The sequence below is a fragment of the Anguilla anguilla genome, chromosome 8 (genome assembly GCF_013347855.1).
Source record: "Anguilla anguilla isolate fAngAng1 chromosome 8, fAngAng1.pri, whole genome shotgun sequence".
NCBI lineage: Eukaryota > Metazoa > Chordata > Actinopteri > Anguilliformes > Anguillidae > Anguilla > Anguilla anguilla.
The window spans coordinates 47,289,220-47,309,622 of record NC_049208.1 but is presented as its reverse complement, the minus strand read 5'-3'; the positions used below and the strand labels follow the sequence as shown (position 1 = coordinate 47,309,622).

The following is a 20,403-nucleotide window of genomic DNA, read 5'->3' as shown; positions in this document are numbered from 1 at the left end:
TATATTAACCATGTTAAAGTGGGCGGGGTTATATCTCAGAGTAATGTGATTGGTTAGCATTTATTAGCCATTTTAAACTGGACAGGTTTGTATCTCAGAGTAATGTGATTGGTTAGCATATATTAGCCATGTTAAAGTGGGTGGGGTTATTGCTCTGAGTAATGTGATTGGTTAGCATATATTAGCCATGTTAAAGTGGGCGGGGTTATTGCTCTGAGTAATGTGATTGGCCAGCATATATTAGCCATGTTAAAGTGGGTGGGGTTATTGCTCTGAGTAATGTGATTGGTTAGCATATATTAGCCATGTTAAAGTGGGCGGGGTTATTGCTCTGAGTAATGTGATTGGCTAGCATATATTAGCCATGTTAAAGTGGGTGGGGTTATTGCTCTGAGCTGCACTGCTCTGAGCAGAGACAGCCATAATGGCGGTGCGCCCGGCCGTATGGATGAGCGATGCTGTCCACGCGGGTCTGAGCCGCCGCGGCCCGGCTGTGCCGTGGGGCTGTACCGTTTGTCAGAGGGGTACAGCTCGACCGTCAGCACGTCCAGGGCGTTCCAGGAGGCGATGCTGATCCCGCCGAACAGGCAGAGCAGCGCGATCATGGCCGACTCGCTGTTGCCGAACGACAGGAAGAAACAGCTGATGCACGACATCACGCTGGAGCCCGCTGTGGAGGGGGGCGGGGTTAGAGAGAGGGGCGAGAGGGGGAGACGGAGGGGGGGAGGGGGAGTTAGGGAGAGAGAGAGGGGGGAGATAGAGGGTTAGGGAGACAGGGAGGAGAGGGAGAGAGGCGGTTATGGACAGAAAGGGGGGGTTAGGGAGAGAGAGAGGGGGAGAGAGGGAGAGGGGGTTAGGAAGAGAGATAGAGAGAGGGGGGTTACGGGGAGAGAGAGGAAGGAGAAAGGGAAGAGAGGGCAAAAGAGAGAGAGACAGAGGGAGGGAGAGAGGGAAAGAGAGGGAGGGAGGAGGGGAGACAGGGAAGAGAAAGGAAGGAGAGGAGAGAAAGGAACATTGGCTATAAATAGCTGTATGAAATTAGTATTGTACCTTATTGAACCTGTGTTTTGTAGTTGTCCAATGACCATGATATGCACTTTTGTACATCGCTTTGGATAAAAGTGTCTGCTAAATAAATGTAATGAAATGTAATGTAACATAAAAGAAAGGGACGGTGAAGAAGTCTGATCAGTCTGATATGAAGGGATTGGAAATGATTGACAGCAGATTTCTCTCCTGTAGCCATCGGACTCCGGTCATCTAAACTGACTGACTGCCGGAACATTACTGAAGAGAAACCCATTTAATGACTCACAGCAGGTATGAATTAAACACTCAGACCCAGGCAGAAAAATAACTAATTTGACAAAAAGCTTTGAAATTTGAAAAATAATTGCGACAAATCAAGCATGGGGTCCGTAGAATGCAGAGATAAAAGATGTTTGACTAACCACACTGGCTTTTTATCTTTTAATCAATACTTAATAACGTTTCTGAAATCCCACTAAAACTGGAATATAAGCAAACCTTTAAGAAAAAAAGATTGGCAGAATAAAATGTCCTTCCTGAGCAAAAATAAGGTCAGGCTCATTGGTGCGTCAGTCAGTGGGTGACGGGAGGTCAAAGGTCACAGGTCAGAGTGTGTCTTTTACCCAGCATCCTCAGGCGTCCTATCTTGTCCGTGAGCAGGGCGGAGACGATGTTGCCGGGCAGCACGGCCAGAGCGTCAGTCAGTCAGTGACGGGAGGTCAAAGGTCACGGGTCAGAGAGGGTCTCTTACCCAGCATCCTCAGGCGTCCTATCTTGTCCATGAGCAGGGCGGAGACGATGTTGCCGGGCAACACGGCCAGGGTGCCCAGGAAGCTGACGAAGTAGATCATGTAGGCGTTGTTGTCGTCGCTGAAGTCCAGCATGCAGCCCTCTTTGTTGTGCAGGAACGTGCTGTTTATCAGCTTGCTGTTAACGAACCTGTACTTAAAGAGATCTGAAAGAGAGAGAGAGAGAGGGGGGGGAGAGTGAGAGAAGGGGAGAAAGAGAGGGGGAGAGAGAAAGAGGGTGGGAGGGTGCCCTGCCATGCCGATCTATCGAGTGCCAGAGGTTCTAGTTGGAAGGGGTTTATGTTGCAGCGCTTCAGGAGGTCTTTGGTGTAGTCCTTGTAGCGCCTCTTTTGTCCGCCAGTGGCCCGTTTTGCAGCGCTGAGTTGCCCATAGAGGGCTTGGTGGGGTAAGCGGTGGCCAGGCATGCGGATGGTATGCCCTATCCAGCGAAGATGTTTTTTAGCCACTGCTGCTTCCATGCAGGTGGAGTTGGTCATGGACAGAATCTCAGTATGGGGGATTCGATCTTCCCAAGACAGGCCGAGGATCTTTTGAAGGCATCGGATGTGGAAGGCCTCCAAGTTCGTGATGTGCCGTCTGTATGGGGTCCACGTTTCTGCCCCATAGAGCAGAGTGGAGGCACATACCGCATTGTATACGGCAACCTTGGTGCTGACCTTCAGGTTTTTGTTTTCAAAAACCCTTCTGCGGAGTCGCCCAAAGGCTGATGAGGCTTTGTTGATGCGGCTGTTTATTTCAGTGTCAAGGGAGCAGTCTGAGGAAAGTGTGGAGCCAAGATAGGTGAACTGGCCCACTACTTTGAGTGGAACACCATTGATTTGGAAGCTGGGGGGTGAAGGAGGTTGGACAGTAAATTGTGCCAGAACTTCAGTTTTTTGAATGTTAACCTGGAGACCAAAGGACTGGTATAGGCCAGAGATTGTGTTTAGGGCATGCTGCATGGACTCTGGGCTATGTGCCAAGACAGCGCAGTCATCTGCATATTGAAGCTCAGAGATTTGGCAGGTCTTTGTCTTTGTATAGGCCTGGAGCCGTCGGATGTTAAATAGACTTCCGTCAAGGCGGTACTCCAGGTGAACTCCATCTCTGTGTCCCAGGGCATGATGGAAGAGGTGGGTGATGGCTGAGAGGAGGAGATTAAACAGGACCGGTGCCAAGACACAGCTTTGCTTCACCCCAACGTCGACCTTGAAGGACTCTGACTGGAGTCCTCCCGTGAGGACTCTGGCTTGCATGCCATCATGCAGTTGCTGCAGGATGGAGAGAAACTTGGGTGGTACCCCAAGTTTGGAGAGCTGTTTCCAGAGCATCTCACGGTTTATGGTGTCAAAGGCTTTGCTGACACACACACACGCACACACACGCACACACACACAACACATGCACACACACACCCACACACGCATCCACACACAAGCACAAACACATGCATGCACGCACACACACACACACACACGTATAATACATATCCATGCAATGCCCAGGTCTCACCTGTGTTGTAGAAGAGAGTCGAGATGAAGGTGCAGTTCCTGAAGAAGGTGTTGCTGGTGGTGATGTCCTCAAAGTAGCACTCCTCGAACACAGAGTCCTCAAACACCATGGACTTCATCTTCAGATTAATGAACCTGCGGGGGACAGGAGACCACACCCACTCAACCAACGCTTACTAAAATAATCACACATTTCCGTGTGTGTCCAAATAGCAAATACATAGTTAAAAAATTATTATTATAATAATAACAATAATAATAATTATGGTAATGGTCATAGTAACAGTAATAGGAAAAGTTCTGTAACAAGGTCTTCATTAATACCCTAACTTTCTGCAGCAACAGCAGGAATACTGTTCACTGTTCCTTTAAGAAACAGCCCGGGGAAATATGCCCCTCCCCGCGCTGTCACGGGAGTGGGAGGCGCCAGGGTCGGGTGGGCGGGGCTTACTTGTCATTGAAGTACTGGCCGTTGCGGTGCACCTGGTTCTCCAGGGTGAAGTTGAAGGTGACGTGCTCCACTCGCTCCTTGCTGAAGACCTTGGTGCGCGAGGCATACTCCTGCTTCTGCAGGTACTTAATCATGTCCGGGAACCACACCGTCAGCCCGTAGTAACTGAGGGGGGGTGGGGGGGGGAGGGGGGGGGGGTGTATCATTAACAACCTCCTGAGAGCAATGGGAGGAGCGGATAGCGCCAGAGAGCTGCTCAGGTTGATGACATTGCTAACACTAAATGGACGACACTACATGCAGTGCAGCGTATAAAGCAGCGTATAAGGCATTTAGAGGTGAGCTGGGTTCACAGAACATGTACGGCTGAGCTACACGGCCTGTCTGCACACTACTGAAAGGCAGGCAGTCTTTAGATTAGGTTAGAGAGGAGTCAGGCATCCCCCCTCTCTTTTTCCCTCCCTTCCCCTCTTTCTTATTTCTCCATCTCCTTCCCTCCTTCCTTTCGCATCTACCTCTTACCTATCCCTCCCTCTCTTTCTTTCTTTTCCCAGTCTCTCCCTCTTTCCCTATCTCACATACCTCCTCCCTCGCCCTACCTTCTCCCTTGCCTCCCTCCTCCCTCCCTCACCCGCCCTCTCTCTCTCTCTCTTTTTCCCTCCCTCCTTCCCTTCCTCCCTCTCTCTCTCCCTCTTTGTCTCCCTCTCTGTCCCTCTCTCCCTCTTTCTTCCTCCCTCCTTCTCTCTCCTCTCTCTCTCTCTCTCTCTACCTCTCTCCCTCTCTCTCTCCCTCCTTCGCTCTCTCTCCTTCCCTCTCTCTCCCGCTCTCTCTCTCTCTCACCTGAAGGACATGGTGAACCACACGGCCATCATCATCAGGGTGGTGCGCCGGTACTCGGGGGAGAAGCAGGCCAGGAAGTTACTCTTCACCTGAAAGGGAGCGTCACCAAATACACAATCGTTCTCCGACATGTTCCTGTTTTACTCTCAAAAATGAGATGAGTTTTTAGCATATCCCTAGCCTTGCCGGCCAGGTATAAGCAGCTCCACTTTAAGCTTTTCAGGACATTCCCAATATTTTTCTAGGCAATCAGCACAAGTGAAGTTGCACCTTAAGGTGAACGTAGCGATCCAAACCGGAGAAACGGTTCTGTGCTGATCCAAGATGGCCGTACAGTGATCCGCCCATCTGGATTCTGACGGTAGCGTAACACTGATGACGTCTGACAGCCCGTGGGCGTCTGGTCCAGGGACGGGGGTGGGGGGGGGCTAATTCAGCATTAACCTGAAGAACTCTGTCCGTCCCCTGTACCCCCGGTGCGAAAAAAAAACCCAATTACTGAAAAGTCCTGCTGTGTCAGACTCGGCTAATGACCCACCCACGATGTGGACGGAGTGAATCTCAGTCCACGAGTTTGGGAACAACTGGCGGCCACACCCCATTGGAGGCCCGTGGGAGTGGCACTGTCCAACCACCTATCTAATCCCCTGAGAGGCTGTTCTAAGTTCACATCTCATGTTTCATTGAATTCAGATTTCAGTGCCTTAAATGGGGCGCCGTTTGAAACGCGACTGTAAAAATTCCCCTCCCTCCAGAATTCACCTCCAGCGTAGTCATGACATCACTTCCTGTATTAAGCGCTCCCCCACGACGGTGTTCTTAGCGCCACCGCGTCGTCCGCCGGGCGCTCTGACGCCGCTGTGGCGCTTCCGATTTCGGCAGGCTCCCCGGCCCAATCGCAGGGCACAGAGAGAGGCCGCTAAAACGGTAAAAGCAGCTGAGCGGGGGGAGAGGTACAGACGAGCCGAGGACGAGCGGCGGTCAGGCGCTCAGCAGCCCGCGGGCCGGACTCCGCCGCGCTCGCCCTGTGGGGGGGTTCTGTCTCAGCGGAGTCCGGAGCGGTCCTGGGGGGGCGTCGCTCGCCGAAGAAACGCAGAAGGGAGCGAGCGGTTCGACCGCCGGGGCCGTCTGATCACAGGCCGCCGCGTACGCCGTTCGCTACGGCCCAGAATTCCCCAGGGGGCTGAAGGAATGTGATTTGCGCCGGCAGCGGCTCGGGGGTAATTGCTGCCGATTGGAATAATTCGGCAATATCACATTATCTCGTTAAGCCCACTCAGTGACTGCTCTTGAGACAGTCCATCAGGACTTTGAGAGCTGCAGGCTGTGATTGGTTCCCTTCACTGAGGGGGGGCGTGGTATCTTACTCAGTGGGTTAATTCAATCTCTTATTGTGCAGCGTGGCCAGCAAGGATCTTGGTTTGAAACCCTGCTACACCTCACTAAGGGAAACTAACCAGACCTGTGTTATGGCTCTAGGTGGTGATGTCATCACTTCCTGTATTAGATGCTCACAGACCTGCAGCCCACAGCCCGCATTCTCTTGGTCTGACTGCAGGGTCAATGACATTACTTCCTATGTGACATCACTTCCTGTATGAAACACTCACACGCCACCACCCCTCAACCTGCATTCTCCTGTTCTGACTTCAGGGTAGATGACATCACTTCCTGTATTAAATGCTCACATGCCCCCTCCCCTCAGCCGGCCAGTCTCCTGTTTTGACTCCAGGGTCGATGACCACTTCCTGTGTGAAACGCTAGCGCGCAGCTTGTTTTTCGAGGGAGACGCACCTGCTTAAACAGGCTGACCAGCTTCATCTTCCAGCGCTGGTGCCAGGCTGCCGTGTCCCCGCCCATGTCCACCAGCTCGTCCATCTGCTTTACCGTCTTAATGGTGGTGACCTGGGAGAGGCGGGTCGACAAAGATAGTGGTGGAAAAGGTCAAGATACATATGATGTAATGCAACACAACAGTGTAGTCGTGCTGTTGTCTGTCAGGGAGCTTACTGCACATGTGCTGATATATGAACACCTACATAGGTATTCAAAGCAATATGTGGGCGGAGAGCTAGGTACAAAGCCAATCATGTAAGAGAATGTGACAGATATTCCTTCTGGTGAAGTAACTCGCCAAATGAACGTCAGAGCTGCTTCACAGATATGCATGAGGAAGCGCAGTGCAGACCAGGGGCAGAGACACTTTCACAGAAGGGGCTGTAGGGGGCACTCACAGAGAAGACTCTCTCAGGGCAGCCCTTGGCCCTCATATTGGTGTCGTGGACCTGCTTCAGGATCATCCAGCCCTCATCGTGCTTCCCGTTCTACACAGGGCGGAGAGAGAGGGAGTGTTACGCAATCTCATACACACACATGCACACACGCACACAATCACATACACACAATCACACTCACACACCCACTGGGTACTGAGCCACTGCAGTACTACACCCACTGAGTACTGAGCCACTGCAGTACTACACACACCCACTGAGTACTGAGCCACTGCAGTACTACATCCACTGCGCACTGAGCCACTGCAGTACTACACCCACTAAGTACTGAGCCACTGCAATACTACACACACCCACTGAGTACTGAGCCACTGCAGTACTACACACACCCACTGAGTACTGAGCCACTGCAGTACTACACCCACTGAGTACTGAGCCACTGCTGTACTACACCCACCCACCGAGTACTGAGCCACTGCAGTACTACACCCACTGAGTACTGAGCCACTGCAGTACTACACACACCCACTGAGTACTGAGCCACTGCAGTACTACACCCACTGAGTACTGAGCCACTGCAATACTACACACACCCACTGAGTACAGAGCCAGTGCTGTACTACACCCACTGCGTACTGAACCACTGCAGTACTACACCCACTGCGTACTGAACCACTGCAGTACTACACACACCCACTGAGTACTGAGCCACTGCAGTACTACACACACCCACTGAGTACTGAGCCACTGCAATACTACACCCACTGCGTACTGAACCACTGCAGTACTACACACACCCACTGAGTACTGAGCCACTGCAGTACTACACCCACCCACCGAGTACTGAGCCACTGCAGTACTACACCCACTGAGTACTGAGCCACTGCAGTACTACACACACCCACTGAGTACTGAGCCACTGCAGTACTACACACACTGAGTACTGAGCCACTGCAGTACTACACACACCCACTGAGTACTGAGCCACTGCAGTACTACACACACCCACTGAGTACTGAGCCACTGAAGTACGTCTACTTAGGACACTGCACGCACAAAATGAACAATTTTCACCCCATCAGGCCCTGCTTTTGGAATTACTCCCGAAAGCTTTCATTAAACAGGCTAGGTTATTACTGAATAGCAGTTTCCCTTAAGAAGACTGCTTTTCGGCGGGACTGAGGGGAAAAACGTCTTGGCAACAGGACTTTGTGACGCATCGCCGTTAGGAACACAGATCCACGAATCTGCTCCCATTCCAGGGACAGGGGCAGATAGTTTACTGAGCCGGTTAGCAGGGAAAAAAACACGGTAATTGGAGTGTTCTGAATGAGAGGTAGACACTGCAGGAGGAATACAAGACACCCAATTAAGCTGCGTTAGCCTGGGTCATTAGGGCCGCACATAGAGCTGATATCATCCGCCATATCGCTGCTCTGGCCAGAGGGCCAGCGGTCACAGGATTTAACACAGTACGTCAGGCTCAAAAAATAACATTTGCACACAAAATTAATTATTCATGAAGACCCTAATTAATAGCAGGTTTTATTTTTAGGTGCCCCCTGGAAGCGGAGAGATCGAGAGGCCGCCTCTGTGCGGCCTGGCGGTGGCAGCAGCTGTTCGGTGGGTGGCCATTTTGGCTCTGGCAGCTACGCGTCAGCGCTGCGAGATCAGCTTACCTCCAGGTAGAAGCGGGGGCTCTCGGGCATGGTGTTCAGAGCCGCAATGGCCGCCACAGAGGGGAAAGCGCACACCAGCACAAACACCCTCCAGCTGTGGAACTGGTAGGCCGAGCCCATCTGGAAACTCCAGCCTGCAGGAGGATGGAGGGAGGAAAGACAGAGAAATATGGAGGGAAGCGGAGAGAGAGAATTAAAGGGATATTAGTGGGAGAGATTGGGGGGAGACCTGGAGCTATAAGGTGTACACTGCTGTGAAAAGGTAGCTGCAGAGAAGAACAGATTGGAACAGAGCGTTTCATTGGCCAGAAATCAAGGGGCTAAGAAGGACAGCACACCTTGCACAGACAAATAATAATAATGGTCATGGTGATGGTGACAGTAACAGTAGTAGTGCTAGTGTTGTAATGGGGTCTTATTGTAATGGGGAGTAACGTGAGGGTAATGGTAACGCAGTGGTAACGGAGCTGGTCTTACCGTAATGGGGGATAATGGCCCAGGCCATGGCCGCGGCGTAGATGCCGCCAATCATCCAGAACATGCAGAGCCAGCTGAGGTGCTCCCCCCGTTTCTCCTGGGCCAGGAACTCAGAGTAGTAGGAGAAGACTATGGGGATGGAGCCCCCAATACTGGGGGGAGAGAGAGATGGGGGTAGAGAGAGTTATTGTGTTGTTTTTGTTTTCAGAATGTTCGCTGTTATTAGTATTTCACTGTACATGTGTATTTCAATTGATTTCTGATACTTTGGCAATAATTACACATGTATTTCCTGCCAATAAAGCAATGTCAAATTAAAAAATTTGAGAGAGTGAGAGAAAGAGAGAGAGGGGGAGACAGAGAGGGAGGACAGGGGGAAGAGAGAGAGGTGAGAAAGAGAAAAATAGAATGGAGGGAGAGAGGAAGAGGTTGGGAACAAGAGGTGATGGGGGAAAGAAGGGAAACGTGAAGCAGAGAGAGGAAGGGAAGGAAGAGAGACAGAGATGGATACAGAGATATAGAAAGGGAACAACAGGAAGGGGAAGAGAGGGAGGTGAGAGAGAAAGAAAGTAGAGAGGGGGAGAAAGGGCAAGAGGGAAAAAAAGCCTTCATTCTTTTATTCTTTTCAAAGAGAGAGCGTTCATGGTGAACCCCACCCTACCCTTCACCTCCATTTTTTCTGTCCCAGCATGCACTGCTTTCCTGACTGCTGAGTCATCATTCTTCAGTTCATCCATATGTAAAGAGCTTTATTAAGATACCGAGGGACGTATTAACGGAAAACGACCTCCCCGGTGCTGGGAATTAAAAAGGCGGTGGGGAGTAATGGTGTGTGTGTAATACAAATGTTTCCTGTTTTAATAGTCCTTTTTGTTTTTAAACCGTACATCTGCCACACTGCTAATCCCTTAAAATGAACGCAGCGTTAGCATTAGCATTAGTATTAGCGCTATGGGCTAACGCGGTTTCCTCACAATTTAGCAGCCGATTCAGGCCTCGATGCGAAGCATGCCGTTTGAAGACTCTTTAGCCAATTGGTGGCTTAGATTAATCACTTGGCTCTTTGAACCAGCAGGCACTGTGGCCCTCTAGGACCAGAGTTTTCAATCTCCGCTCAACAGGAACACTAATCTTTGAGGATAATGACTAGGGGGGTGACGGAATTGCTAGTTTTAATTAATGACCGTTGACTTAAGCTGTTTCTAACACCCCTCTCCCATTCATTTTTAACAGGCTTGGGCTTTGGTGGGGACAGCAGCACCTCCATGTTTTACGCTTCGACAGGGAGTGACCCTCAACATCGCCCTCTAGTGGCTGAGGATATTAAACACATACTATGCAGGATTTTCACCTTTAAAATATAATAAAATAACCATGCTAAGACATATCTGTGGTACTCTGGTAATCTCTGTCTTTACGCACTTTCGCCGAATGTGTGCACCTTTACCTGTAAGAGCGTCTGCCAAATGCCTGTGATGTATTTATTATTCTAAAATGTGTTTGGGACGTTTCTGGGTGCGGCACTCTTTTTTGTGTGGGGAGGGTATAGGTGTGGCTACAGAGCCTGTGGTTTGGGGTCAGATTTCAGCGCAAGCAACAAGGATACAGTGAGGCTCGTTCAAGAACTAGAGTTAATCCTGGAATTGCTTTTCCTTGGTGGCATCAGCTTAAGTTTGCCAAGTTAGCGGAGTTAGCTTGCTTTCTGTTTGACCTGTAAGTAACATGACCTGCAATGTTAAGCTACAAATAATAAGGACTTTCACGAGGCCCTGAAAATTTCAAAATAAAAGTCCCAACGATAAAATCACTATTATGTTCAACATAATGGAATTAATTTTGGAATTAAAGTTATAATCTAATCTGCCTTCTTACTATCGCTCATTGTCACTCATTTCATGGTACTAATGTTACCTCTAGCCAGGTAGCTACTTTTAGTGGGGTACTCAAGGTGAGAGGGCGGGGCTGAAGACGGAGGAGGAGACTTCTCTGATTGTAAACACAGGACCACAGCAAGGTTAAAGATTCTGCATAGTATGCCTTTAACGCAAGCGTTTTGCACTTTTTCACAGGGAGTGACATCCCCCCCGTCGCCCCCTGGTGGCTGCAAAGGAAAAAAGGCGCCGAGGGCTCGTACCCGACGCCGGAGAGCAGGCGGCAGAAGAGGAAGGTGCTGTATCCCTGCACGAAGGAGGAGAAAAAGGCGAAGACGCTGTTGATGGACAGGGAGATGAGCAGGCACTGCCGTCGGCCGATCCGGTCGGCCAGCCCCCCCCAGAGAAACGCCCCCACCATCATCCCCAGGTACACGATGAGACCTGGCCAAAGGGGAGGAGGAGGGGGAGAAGGAGAAGAGAGAGGAGATGACAGAGAGACAGAACGAGACAGAGCCTACTGTTAGACTTAAGCGAAAATGCATAAATGTTACAAAATTTTTTGTTAATACAGTTTTACTTACCTGTAATTTTCATAAAATAACTACATTATTGTAATGACTGCAATCTTCACTCATACACTCTGTTTGTATGTCACAGTGTAGCTTAGATATCTGTTCTGTATTTTATATTTGTTCTGTATTTTTTATATATTCTGTGCCTGTTTTGCAATGCTGTGCCAGTTCTCCTGCCAGTGAAGCATCAGTTTGTTGAACTGGATTGAGTCCACAAGCCAACAGCAGGCACTCGTTTGTGACAGTAGTCACCCAACCATCCACTCCACACACAAATCTGCCCACTCCACCCAGGATATGCCCACTCCACAAACAATCGGCCCACTCCACACACAAATCCGCCCACTCCACCCAGGATATGCCCACTCCACAAATGAATCTGCCCACTCCACACATGAACATGCCCAATCCACACATTAATCTGCGCACTCCACATACAAATATGCCCACTCCACATATGATTTTGCCCACTCCACACATGAATAAGCCCACTACACATACAAGTCTGCCCACTCCACACACAAATATGCCCACTCCACACACGAATCTGCCCACTCCACACATGAATAAGCCCACTCCACATACAAGTCTGCCCACTCCACACACAAATATGCCCACTCCACAAACAAATCAGCCCACTCCACATACAAATCCACCCACTCCACCCAGGATATGCCCACTCCACATATGAATCCTCCCACTCCACATATGAATCTGACCACTCCACATATGAATCCGTCCATTCCACCCAGGATATGCCCACTTCACATATGAATCCTCCCACTCCACATATGAATCCGCCCACTCCACATATGAATCCTCCCACTCCACATATGAATCCGCCCACTTCACCCAGGATATGCCCACTCCACATACAAACATGCCCACTCCACATACGAATCCGCCCACTCCACCCAGGATATGCCCACTCCACATACAAACATGCCCACTCCACATACAAATCCACCCACTCCACCCAGGATATGCCCACTCCACATACGAATCCACCCACTCCACATATGAATCCACCCACTCCACATACAAATCCGCCCACTGCACATATGAATCCTCCCACTCCACATATGAATCTGACCACTCCACATATGAATCCGTCTATTCCACCCAGGATATGCCCACTCCACATATGAATCCACCCACTCCACATATGAATCCGCCCATTCCACATATGAATCCTCCCACTCCACATATGAATCTGACAACTCCACATATGAATCAGTCCATTCCACCCAGGATATGCCCACTCCACATATGAATTCGCCCACTCACTCAGTAGCAGAGTTTGGATATGCAGCCGCTGAGAGGTCTGCTACCAAGAGAAAACTGATGACAAATCAATACCGCAGTCCAATGAGCATAATCAAGAGGGCTTCAGAGAGAGACTCAACACTCAGGGCCACATTCATACCTTTCATAAGAGTTCCGTCTCCCTGGAGACAAAATACTCCAATTTCATGCATTGTCTTAAGATGACCTACATTCATGAAGCACTGTAAAATGTCCAGTGATAATTCAGCTCTAACAGAGTACATATAAATCTGATAAGGACAATATGTACACTGTAAGAGTTGATTTAACACTGAATATTTTACTGTGTGTGACCAAAGACGACACTGGCAGTGGATGCCCTGCAGGTCAGCACCGAAAAATTCCAGAAAACACAAAGCCTACTGAAGTTACAAAACAGAAAGGATGGAATGAACAAATAGAGAATACACCAATTGTGTATCCAGGGAGCCTATAGAATCTGGGGTTAAACCCAGGGGTTAAAGGTTAAATGTGATTCTGGGGAGCCCATACAATCTGGGGTTAATCCCAGAGGTTAAAGGATAAATGTGATTCTGGAGAGCCTATAGAATCTGGGGTTAAACCCAGAGGTTAAAGGTTAAATGTGATCCTGGGGAGCCTATAGAATCTGGGGTTAATCCCAGAGATTAAAGGTTAAATGTGATCCTGGGGAGCCCATAGAATCTGGGGTTAATCCTGAAAGCGCCTATCTGGGCAAAGAGAGGTCAAAGGTTATTCCGGACGTGAAGGCTCGGAGAGCCGCCCTCCACTTCCTGCTGTCACGCTGACGCGCTTCCTGTTGCCAGAGAGGCCAGCTCAGGCCGAAGGCCACCACTGTGGCACCACCGGGCGCCGCTCGGTTAGCGGCTGACTCGGTTAGCGGCTGCCGTGGCAACCGCATCAGTCGTACGGGCGAAGCGCAGCGGCAGCGTCTGGGCCATAATTTACAGACAGATAAGAGCGCAGGGCTGCCGATGACTCACACTGCTCCGCCGCGCGCTAAGAGCTACAGCTCTACAGGGCACAGGTCTATTTACTGCCTCCAGAACTGCACTCAGCACCGTTTACTCTGTCTTTACCGCGGCTGTGGCTCAATGGAGAACACTGCCTCTTTGCTGAATGCTTGTGCAACACAATCCATCTTTGCTGAAACCCTCTTTGCTGAATGCTTGTGCAATACAATCCATCTTTGCTGAAACCCTCTTTGCTGAATGCTTGTGCAACACAATCCATCTTTGCTGAATCACTCTTTGCTGAATGCTTGTGGAATACAATCCATCTTTGCTGAATCACTCTTTGCTGAATGCTTGTGGAATACAATCCATCTTTGCTGAAACCCTCTTTGCTGAATGCTTGTGCAACACAATCCATCTTTGCTGAATCCATCTTTGCTGAATCCTTCTTCGCTGAATGCATCCAGAGCTGCGTTTGAAGCTGTGAGGATCATGCGGCTTCCGGAATGACCGAGACTCGCTTTCGCATGACTGTCCTTCCGGGGCCTTACGTCATCAGCGTAAAATAAGCAATAATCAGGGTTCGGCCGTTCGGTTCTGCGCAGCTTCAAAATGCTGGCATGTTGCTCTAACTTGGCTCAAATTTCCCAGTGTCCTTTGAGGACAATTTTGGGAATGTACGTTATAGGCCCTGCAGGGGCAGCATGCCCTAACTTTGGAGGAGAGGTGGTGCGTGTGTGTGTGTGCGTGCGTGTGTGTGTGTGCGTCTTTTGGCTGAAAATACTGCAGTACCCTGTCCTACAGCTGAAGGAGACAGAGAGAGGTGGGGGGAGAGAGAGAGAGAGAGATGTCCCCATGGTAACCTATCAGCATCCATATACTGAGCACAGAGGGCTTGCTGAGGAAAGGGAGGGACAATGACGAGGAGGAGAAACAATGGCGATGAAGAGTAAACAATGCAGCAGCAGCGACTCGCTCCCAGACGGCCAGAGAGGAAGAGGGAAAGAGAGCGGCAGTGACTCTCGCTCTGGGAGCTGTCCGCGGTGCTGAACCGTAATCCTCTGGGCGTCTGGGTGTCAGCGCCGCTACAGGGATGGGATTCACACCAGCACCTCATCGGAACAGCTCCTCCCCCCTGCCTGCCATCGCCCCATTCACCCCTCCAGCCCCCCGTCCCCCCCACCCCTTCTGCAAGCTGGGCATCTCTATTCAGAACCAGCTAACTGGCTGGCCCAGAGGTGAAGGATGAGGAGGGGGGGAGAGGTGGTATGGGGGGGGGTTATTGGGGGGGGGGGGCAGTCATGGCTGTAGAGCCTCATCACGGTTGGGAGGGGCAGGCGCAGTGGGTCAGGGGGATTTCAGTACCGCAGCACTGTGAGCTGGTCCTGAGGTGGAGGATGAAGAGGATGAGGAGGAGCCTGAGGAAGGGGTGGGGGGGGCGGTATGGAGCTAGAGAGCCCTTCCTGCTGCGGTAGAGTCAGCACAGCCAGGGGGGAGGGTTATGGGGGGGTGGACGAGGGTGGACGGGAGGGGGGGGTGGACGAGGGTGGACGGGAGGGGGGGGTGGACGGGGGGGGGGGGGTTAGGGATGAGGTTCCGCGTCACTGCGTCACAGCACAGTGACGGAGCAGTAAGACCCCCGGAGGCTGTTGGGGTGGGGGTGGGGGTGCTATTTATAGGTCCATTTTTCCCTTCTGCGTGTGAGAGAGAGAGGACAGAGAGATAGAGAGGGGGAGTGTGAGAAGAGAAAGAGAGAGAAAGAGGAGAGAGAGAGAGAGAGAGAGAGAGAGATAAGATAGGGAGATAAACCGAGAGACGGAGATGAGTGAGGGGGGGAGGAAAGAGAAAGCGGAACGAGGGAGAGAGGAGAGTGAAGGAGAGGAGAGAAAGAGAGGGAGAGGGCCCACATCCGTCCCCTTGGCCCCCTGTCTGTCTGTGGGGAGATGATGTTGCTGTTCCACCTTTATGGGATTTCACAGGGGGTCTATAGACCCCTGGGGTCCCTTTAAGGTACCCCGAGGGTCCCTGACCATTTTTTCAATATAACATTTTGGAACTTATGATGGGGGGTCTCCTGGATGCCTTTGTGCCTGGGTGGGGGCCAGAAAAGGTAGAAAAACCCCTCAAAACCCCACTCTCTGCTGCCGGCTGGGTGGAAGGCATACTCCCCCCCCCCAGCTCCACCAGCAGACCAGCCCGGATCAGGTTCTATTTTAGCTGCTGATTTCCGGCCCCCTCCTGGCCTGCTGGGCTCAGCTCACTCGCTCCAGAAAACAATCTCGCGATTACAGTTTACAATTCAGCCACTTCAACAGAAGCTTTTAAAAAACTAAAGCAAACTTAGACTGAGCGACTTTGACGTGAATAATAAACCACGATCAGAGATAAATCGGCAGAGGTCAGTGAAGCTACGTCACGTCGGCAACGGGCTAATGTCTCCTCACGATGCAGGCCACCTGACTGCTGAGGCCTGTCTGATTGGCTGGAGTATTTTCCACCCAGGCGATCTGACCAATGGGAATGGGCAGGATCGTGAGAGGCCCCTTCACGTGTCTGTGATGTCACAGCTCTGTCTATTTCAATCTGTCCACCCGCCGTACACCGACAGATACCCTTTTCCCTGACCAGCTACGCAGTTTCAGCGCGACCTCCGCGTGACCTCCAACACCCGGCGACGCAAGGACGCGCACGGACTGGGAGACTCGCGGAGCTCGCGCTGAGCGGTCAAACGCGGACGCGCTGAACTCAGACCCGACCGGACGCGGTCGCACGCTGGAATTCCGACATCCGGAGTCGCGCGCAGAGACCTCGTGCGACCGCACCTCGAACGCACCCAACAGCGCGTGGTGCTTCTGTAGCGCGTTATTCATGCAGCGAATACGCAGTGAACAGTGACATCACAGGACATGCAGAAACCATTTCTGGAACCCGCTCGCTGGAGATCGCATGAGCCAAATGCATTTCGAAATGTTTGGAATGCGCAGAAATTCAAGGTTGCTGCTCTCCGGCGTAAATTGGGTGTGTAAATTACACATAAAGTAACAAATCAAAGAAAAACAGAAGGCTCCACATGCCGGAAGATGCCTCAAACACGTTTCAAAAGCGTTAAGAAGACCAAGACCAACGTTTCGGTGTTAGCCTTCTTTCAGCGTTTCAATGAGGCCTCTATATACAGATCATCTGTGTTAAATTGAAGACAATTAAGAGTCTTGACTGCATTGCTATTAAAGGGGCAGTTGCAAATAGTTTCAGTGCAGTGAAAGGGGGTGGGGGTGGGGCTGCGTGTCAGAATAGTGTTCACTGCCTGAACTGAACTGTGTCTATAAATAGTTGTACGAAATGAGTATTGTACCTTATCAAACCTGTGTTTTGTAGTTGTTCCAATGACCATGATATGCACTTTTGGACATCGCTTTGGATAAAAGCATCTGCTAAATAAATGTAATGTAATGTATTAGACAAATACAATATAGTACATTGTTAATTAGTGACAGATTTGTCTTACATTTAGAATATCATAAGGATAAAAGCCAAATATAGATTACATCTCCAATTTATACATCTATAATGTATAATTATTCATCATAATTAATCAAATGCTTTAAGCATATTTAAGGCATCTTTTGGTGGGAAGAGCCTTCTTTTTTCTTTGACAATGTCTGAAATATAAATATAATAAATGAATCAATTATTGGTGGTTATGCTTCCACGCATGCCCATAAATAGCCCGTTTGGAATCATACACACTTCCAGTTCACTCTTAATTTGTATCATACACACTTCCTGTTCACTCTTAATTTGTATCATATACACTTCCTGTTCACTCCACTATTCATTTATTTTGTATATGAGGCATGTTGTCGGTGCATCAGGCAGGGAGGTTCAGTCAGCAGGATGGAGAGGTAAAAGCCCTTCCTCTGATGTGCCCCTCTCCCGTTCCTCCTCCTCTTTCTCCTTGTATGTATGTCCTGTTCTAGGATGAGTCAGAGGCCTGTGGACAAGCATGACACAGGGGCAACCTTCACACATGCACACACACACACACACAAACACAAGCACATGCATGCACGCACGCACGCATGCACACACACGTGCACCTGCGCACACACGCACACACACACACATACACACGCGCACACACACACACATGCGCACACACACATGCACGCACACACGCGTGTGCGCGCACATTCACACGCACACATGCACAAGCACACACACACATACACAGGCACACACGTGCGCAACCACACAGATGCAGACACCCACTCAAAAACAAGCACACTCTCTTTCTCTTTCTTTCTCTCTCTCCTCCAGATTGACCCATGTGGCTGATCAATATGTCCAGCACAACCTCAGTCCCACACCCAAAATCACAGGCTTTTCTATGAAGTCTAACGGCACCGTTCTCCAGAAATAAAAGCCGCCTCACCTTGCAGTGACATTGCATACAAATGAACCAGGCCACGGCCTCAACTCACTCCTCCACCAGCTCCTCCGGTTGTCAATAATTATCACCACCAGGAAGTCATTCAGAGCAGAACGACTTTTCACCCCAACTCACACACCCCTGAGAGTCCACTGCTGATGATGACGGTGATGATGTCATAAAGGGAAAACAAATAACGTTCTGCTCAACAAGTAAATCCATGTTTTTCAATAGATAGAAGGCAGAGCCATTTCTTGTTTATTCTAATAGAAATACAAACACACTGGTCTACCCACTACATACAGCAGTCTACTCCATAAACCTAATTTATCTTCAATACCAGGGTACACCACAATAAATGCTGCATTTCTTTCAGAATGTCATTTTATCAAGCTGTGCAGTTTGTCAGCACGTCCAATGAGCTCAACAGCAAGATATACCGTTACAGTCAGCCAGGAGCAGTATCTGCTGGCTTGACTTACAGCCCTTACTTAAAGACTGCATTTCAGTGACACAAAGATACCATGCAATGTGTAATCTACACAAAGCCAGGCATTTACACACACACACACACACACACACACACAATGTGTAATCTACACAAAGCCAGCCATTTCCACACACACACACGCACACACACACACACACACACACACACGCAATGTGTAATCTACACAAAGCCAGGCATTTCCACACACACACACACACGACACGCATGCAAGCAATACTCCAACTCTCCTCCACAAATCTCTCAACAAGAGGACACGAGGAAGTACTGCTATCAACCAACATCGGCCCACACAAAACACAGCTTATTCCTTTCAAACAGCACCCCACATTTACAACCAAAATCCTTAAAACAGAACTGCAGAAAAAACCGCTACACTCGCCAGGATAAAATAAACTAGGAACACATTTACTGCTGCTTCAGCCGAAGGGGAGTCTCAAGAGACGGGCAGACTTCGCCTTCTTCGAGTCTGTTTACGATCAGGGAAATCCTTGGGATTACACAGAATCTCATCTCAGCTGTCTGAGCAAAGGCTGCCTGTCATTCATATTAAACGAGCATTAAAAAGCACTTCCGAAATGTGATTTTAATCGCCATGATGAAAAAACAGGAATGACACAGTCTTTGGAAAGCCAGGAGTGTTGAGTGAGTGTCTTTACCAGCATAAAAATGTCATGATCGAGCATTTTGGGACACACGGGTAATAATCAATCAATAATCAATCAATCAGTTTTGAAGCTCACTTCCTTGTCTTGTTGTGAGACGTTGCTCACTAGCGCCAGTGCGGTCGGCTCCAGTACTGGTGTTTCAGCCACCCGTTTCAATGTAAGTCAATGCTAACAATATAGTCAAAATACGAAGCCAATCATTTTTTTCCACAAGAAAAAGTAGTCGCAATAGGTGTTTTTTGTTTTTCTAACGTCTTCCCATATGTCGATTTGTTAAGTTATTCAGCTATTTGGAGAAGATGGTAATATGTTGTGGACAAATCAGAGACAGTTTGCATCGCTATCGATTCAATGTATCTCACACATTTAGTGGACGACCGGACTGTCATGTCCCTACTGTACAGTCTCTGGCTCCAATTTGTACAACATGGCGGTGCTCACAAACTACACTTCCCAGGCTTCAAAACGCTTTTCACCAAGCCCATGAAGAGACAATGGGTGACATCACAGTGACTTTGTCCACATTTTTCTGCAGTCTATCATAATAATCTTAGAGTATATGATATATGTAGAAACAGCGACGCCAAAAGAAACCTATGGGGAACACATCAGAACCAGGAATTACAATTTTTTCACTCGACAGACATGCTCAGTTGTGTCCTTGGTCACATGCCTTCGTGTACAACGAAGATAGCGCAGACATTGGCTAAAATAAACAAAAAATTTAAAATTAATATCTTTGGGTGGTAGGAAAAAAATATTTTACTTCGGAAAACTTATAAGTGATTTCTATTCCTAATATATTGCACAGAGTTAACATCAATATTTGAGTGGAAGTATCTTATTTTTGCTGTCAAAAATGAATGGAGCCCAATGGGGAAACTTGCCTTTTGAACAAAAATCATAGTGGGTGACATTACATCTGGTGCTGAGGTTGAGAACCGAAAGCTGGCCCTGTCACAACAAATTTCATCCCCCAACAAATTTCATCCCCCCTGTTCCCTTCCAGGTTATGTTACGTCAATGCTAGCTATGTATTAGCCATAGAATGTCGAACAAAAATATTTTATTATCAAGTGCTGTAT

At 49.4% G+C, this 20,403-nt stretch overlaps 1 protein-coding gene across 2 annotated transcripts in view; it reads right to left on the bottom strand.

The window, feature by feature from the left end:
* LOC118233575 (synaptic vesicle glycoprotein 2A-like) overlaps positions 1-20,403 on the bottom strand; it is a 55,994-nt gene that overhangs the window by 6,727 nt on the left and 28,864 nt on the right. For both annotated transcript variants that reach the window (XR_004766537.1, XM_035429334.1), the window contains exons 3-12: positions 11,144-11,324; positions 9,010-9,161; positions 8,533-8,666; positions 6,854-6,943; positions 6,414-6,524; positions 4,620-4,708; positions 3,780-3,944; positions 3,330-3,463; positions 1,781-1,984; positions 511-670 (exon numbers count right to left, since the gene is read on the bottom strand). Coding sequence is in view for 1 of the 2 variants with exons in the window: in XM_035429334.1 (XP_035285225.1) it covers positions 511-670; positions 1,781-1,984; positions 3,330-3,463; positions 3,780-3,944; positions 4,620-4,708; positions 6,414-6,524; positions 6,854-6,943; positions 8,533-8,666; positions 9,010-9,161; positions 11,144-11,324 (1,420 nt within the window). In the remaining variant the exon portion in view is untranslated. The remainder of the gene's footprint in view (positions 1-510; positions 671-1,780; positions 1,985-3,329; positions 3,464-3,779; positions 3,945-4,619; positions 4,709-6,413; positions 6,525-6,853; positions 6,944-8,532; positions 8,667-9,009; positions 9,162-11,143; positions 11,325-20,403) is intronic.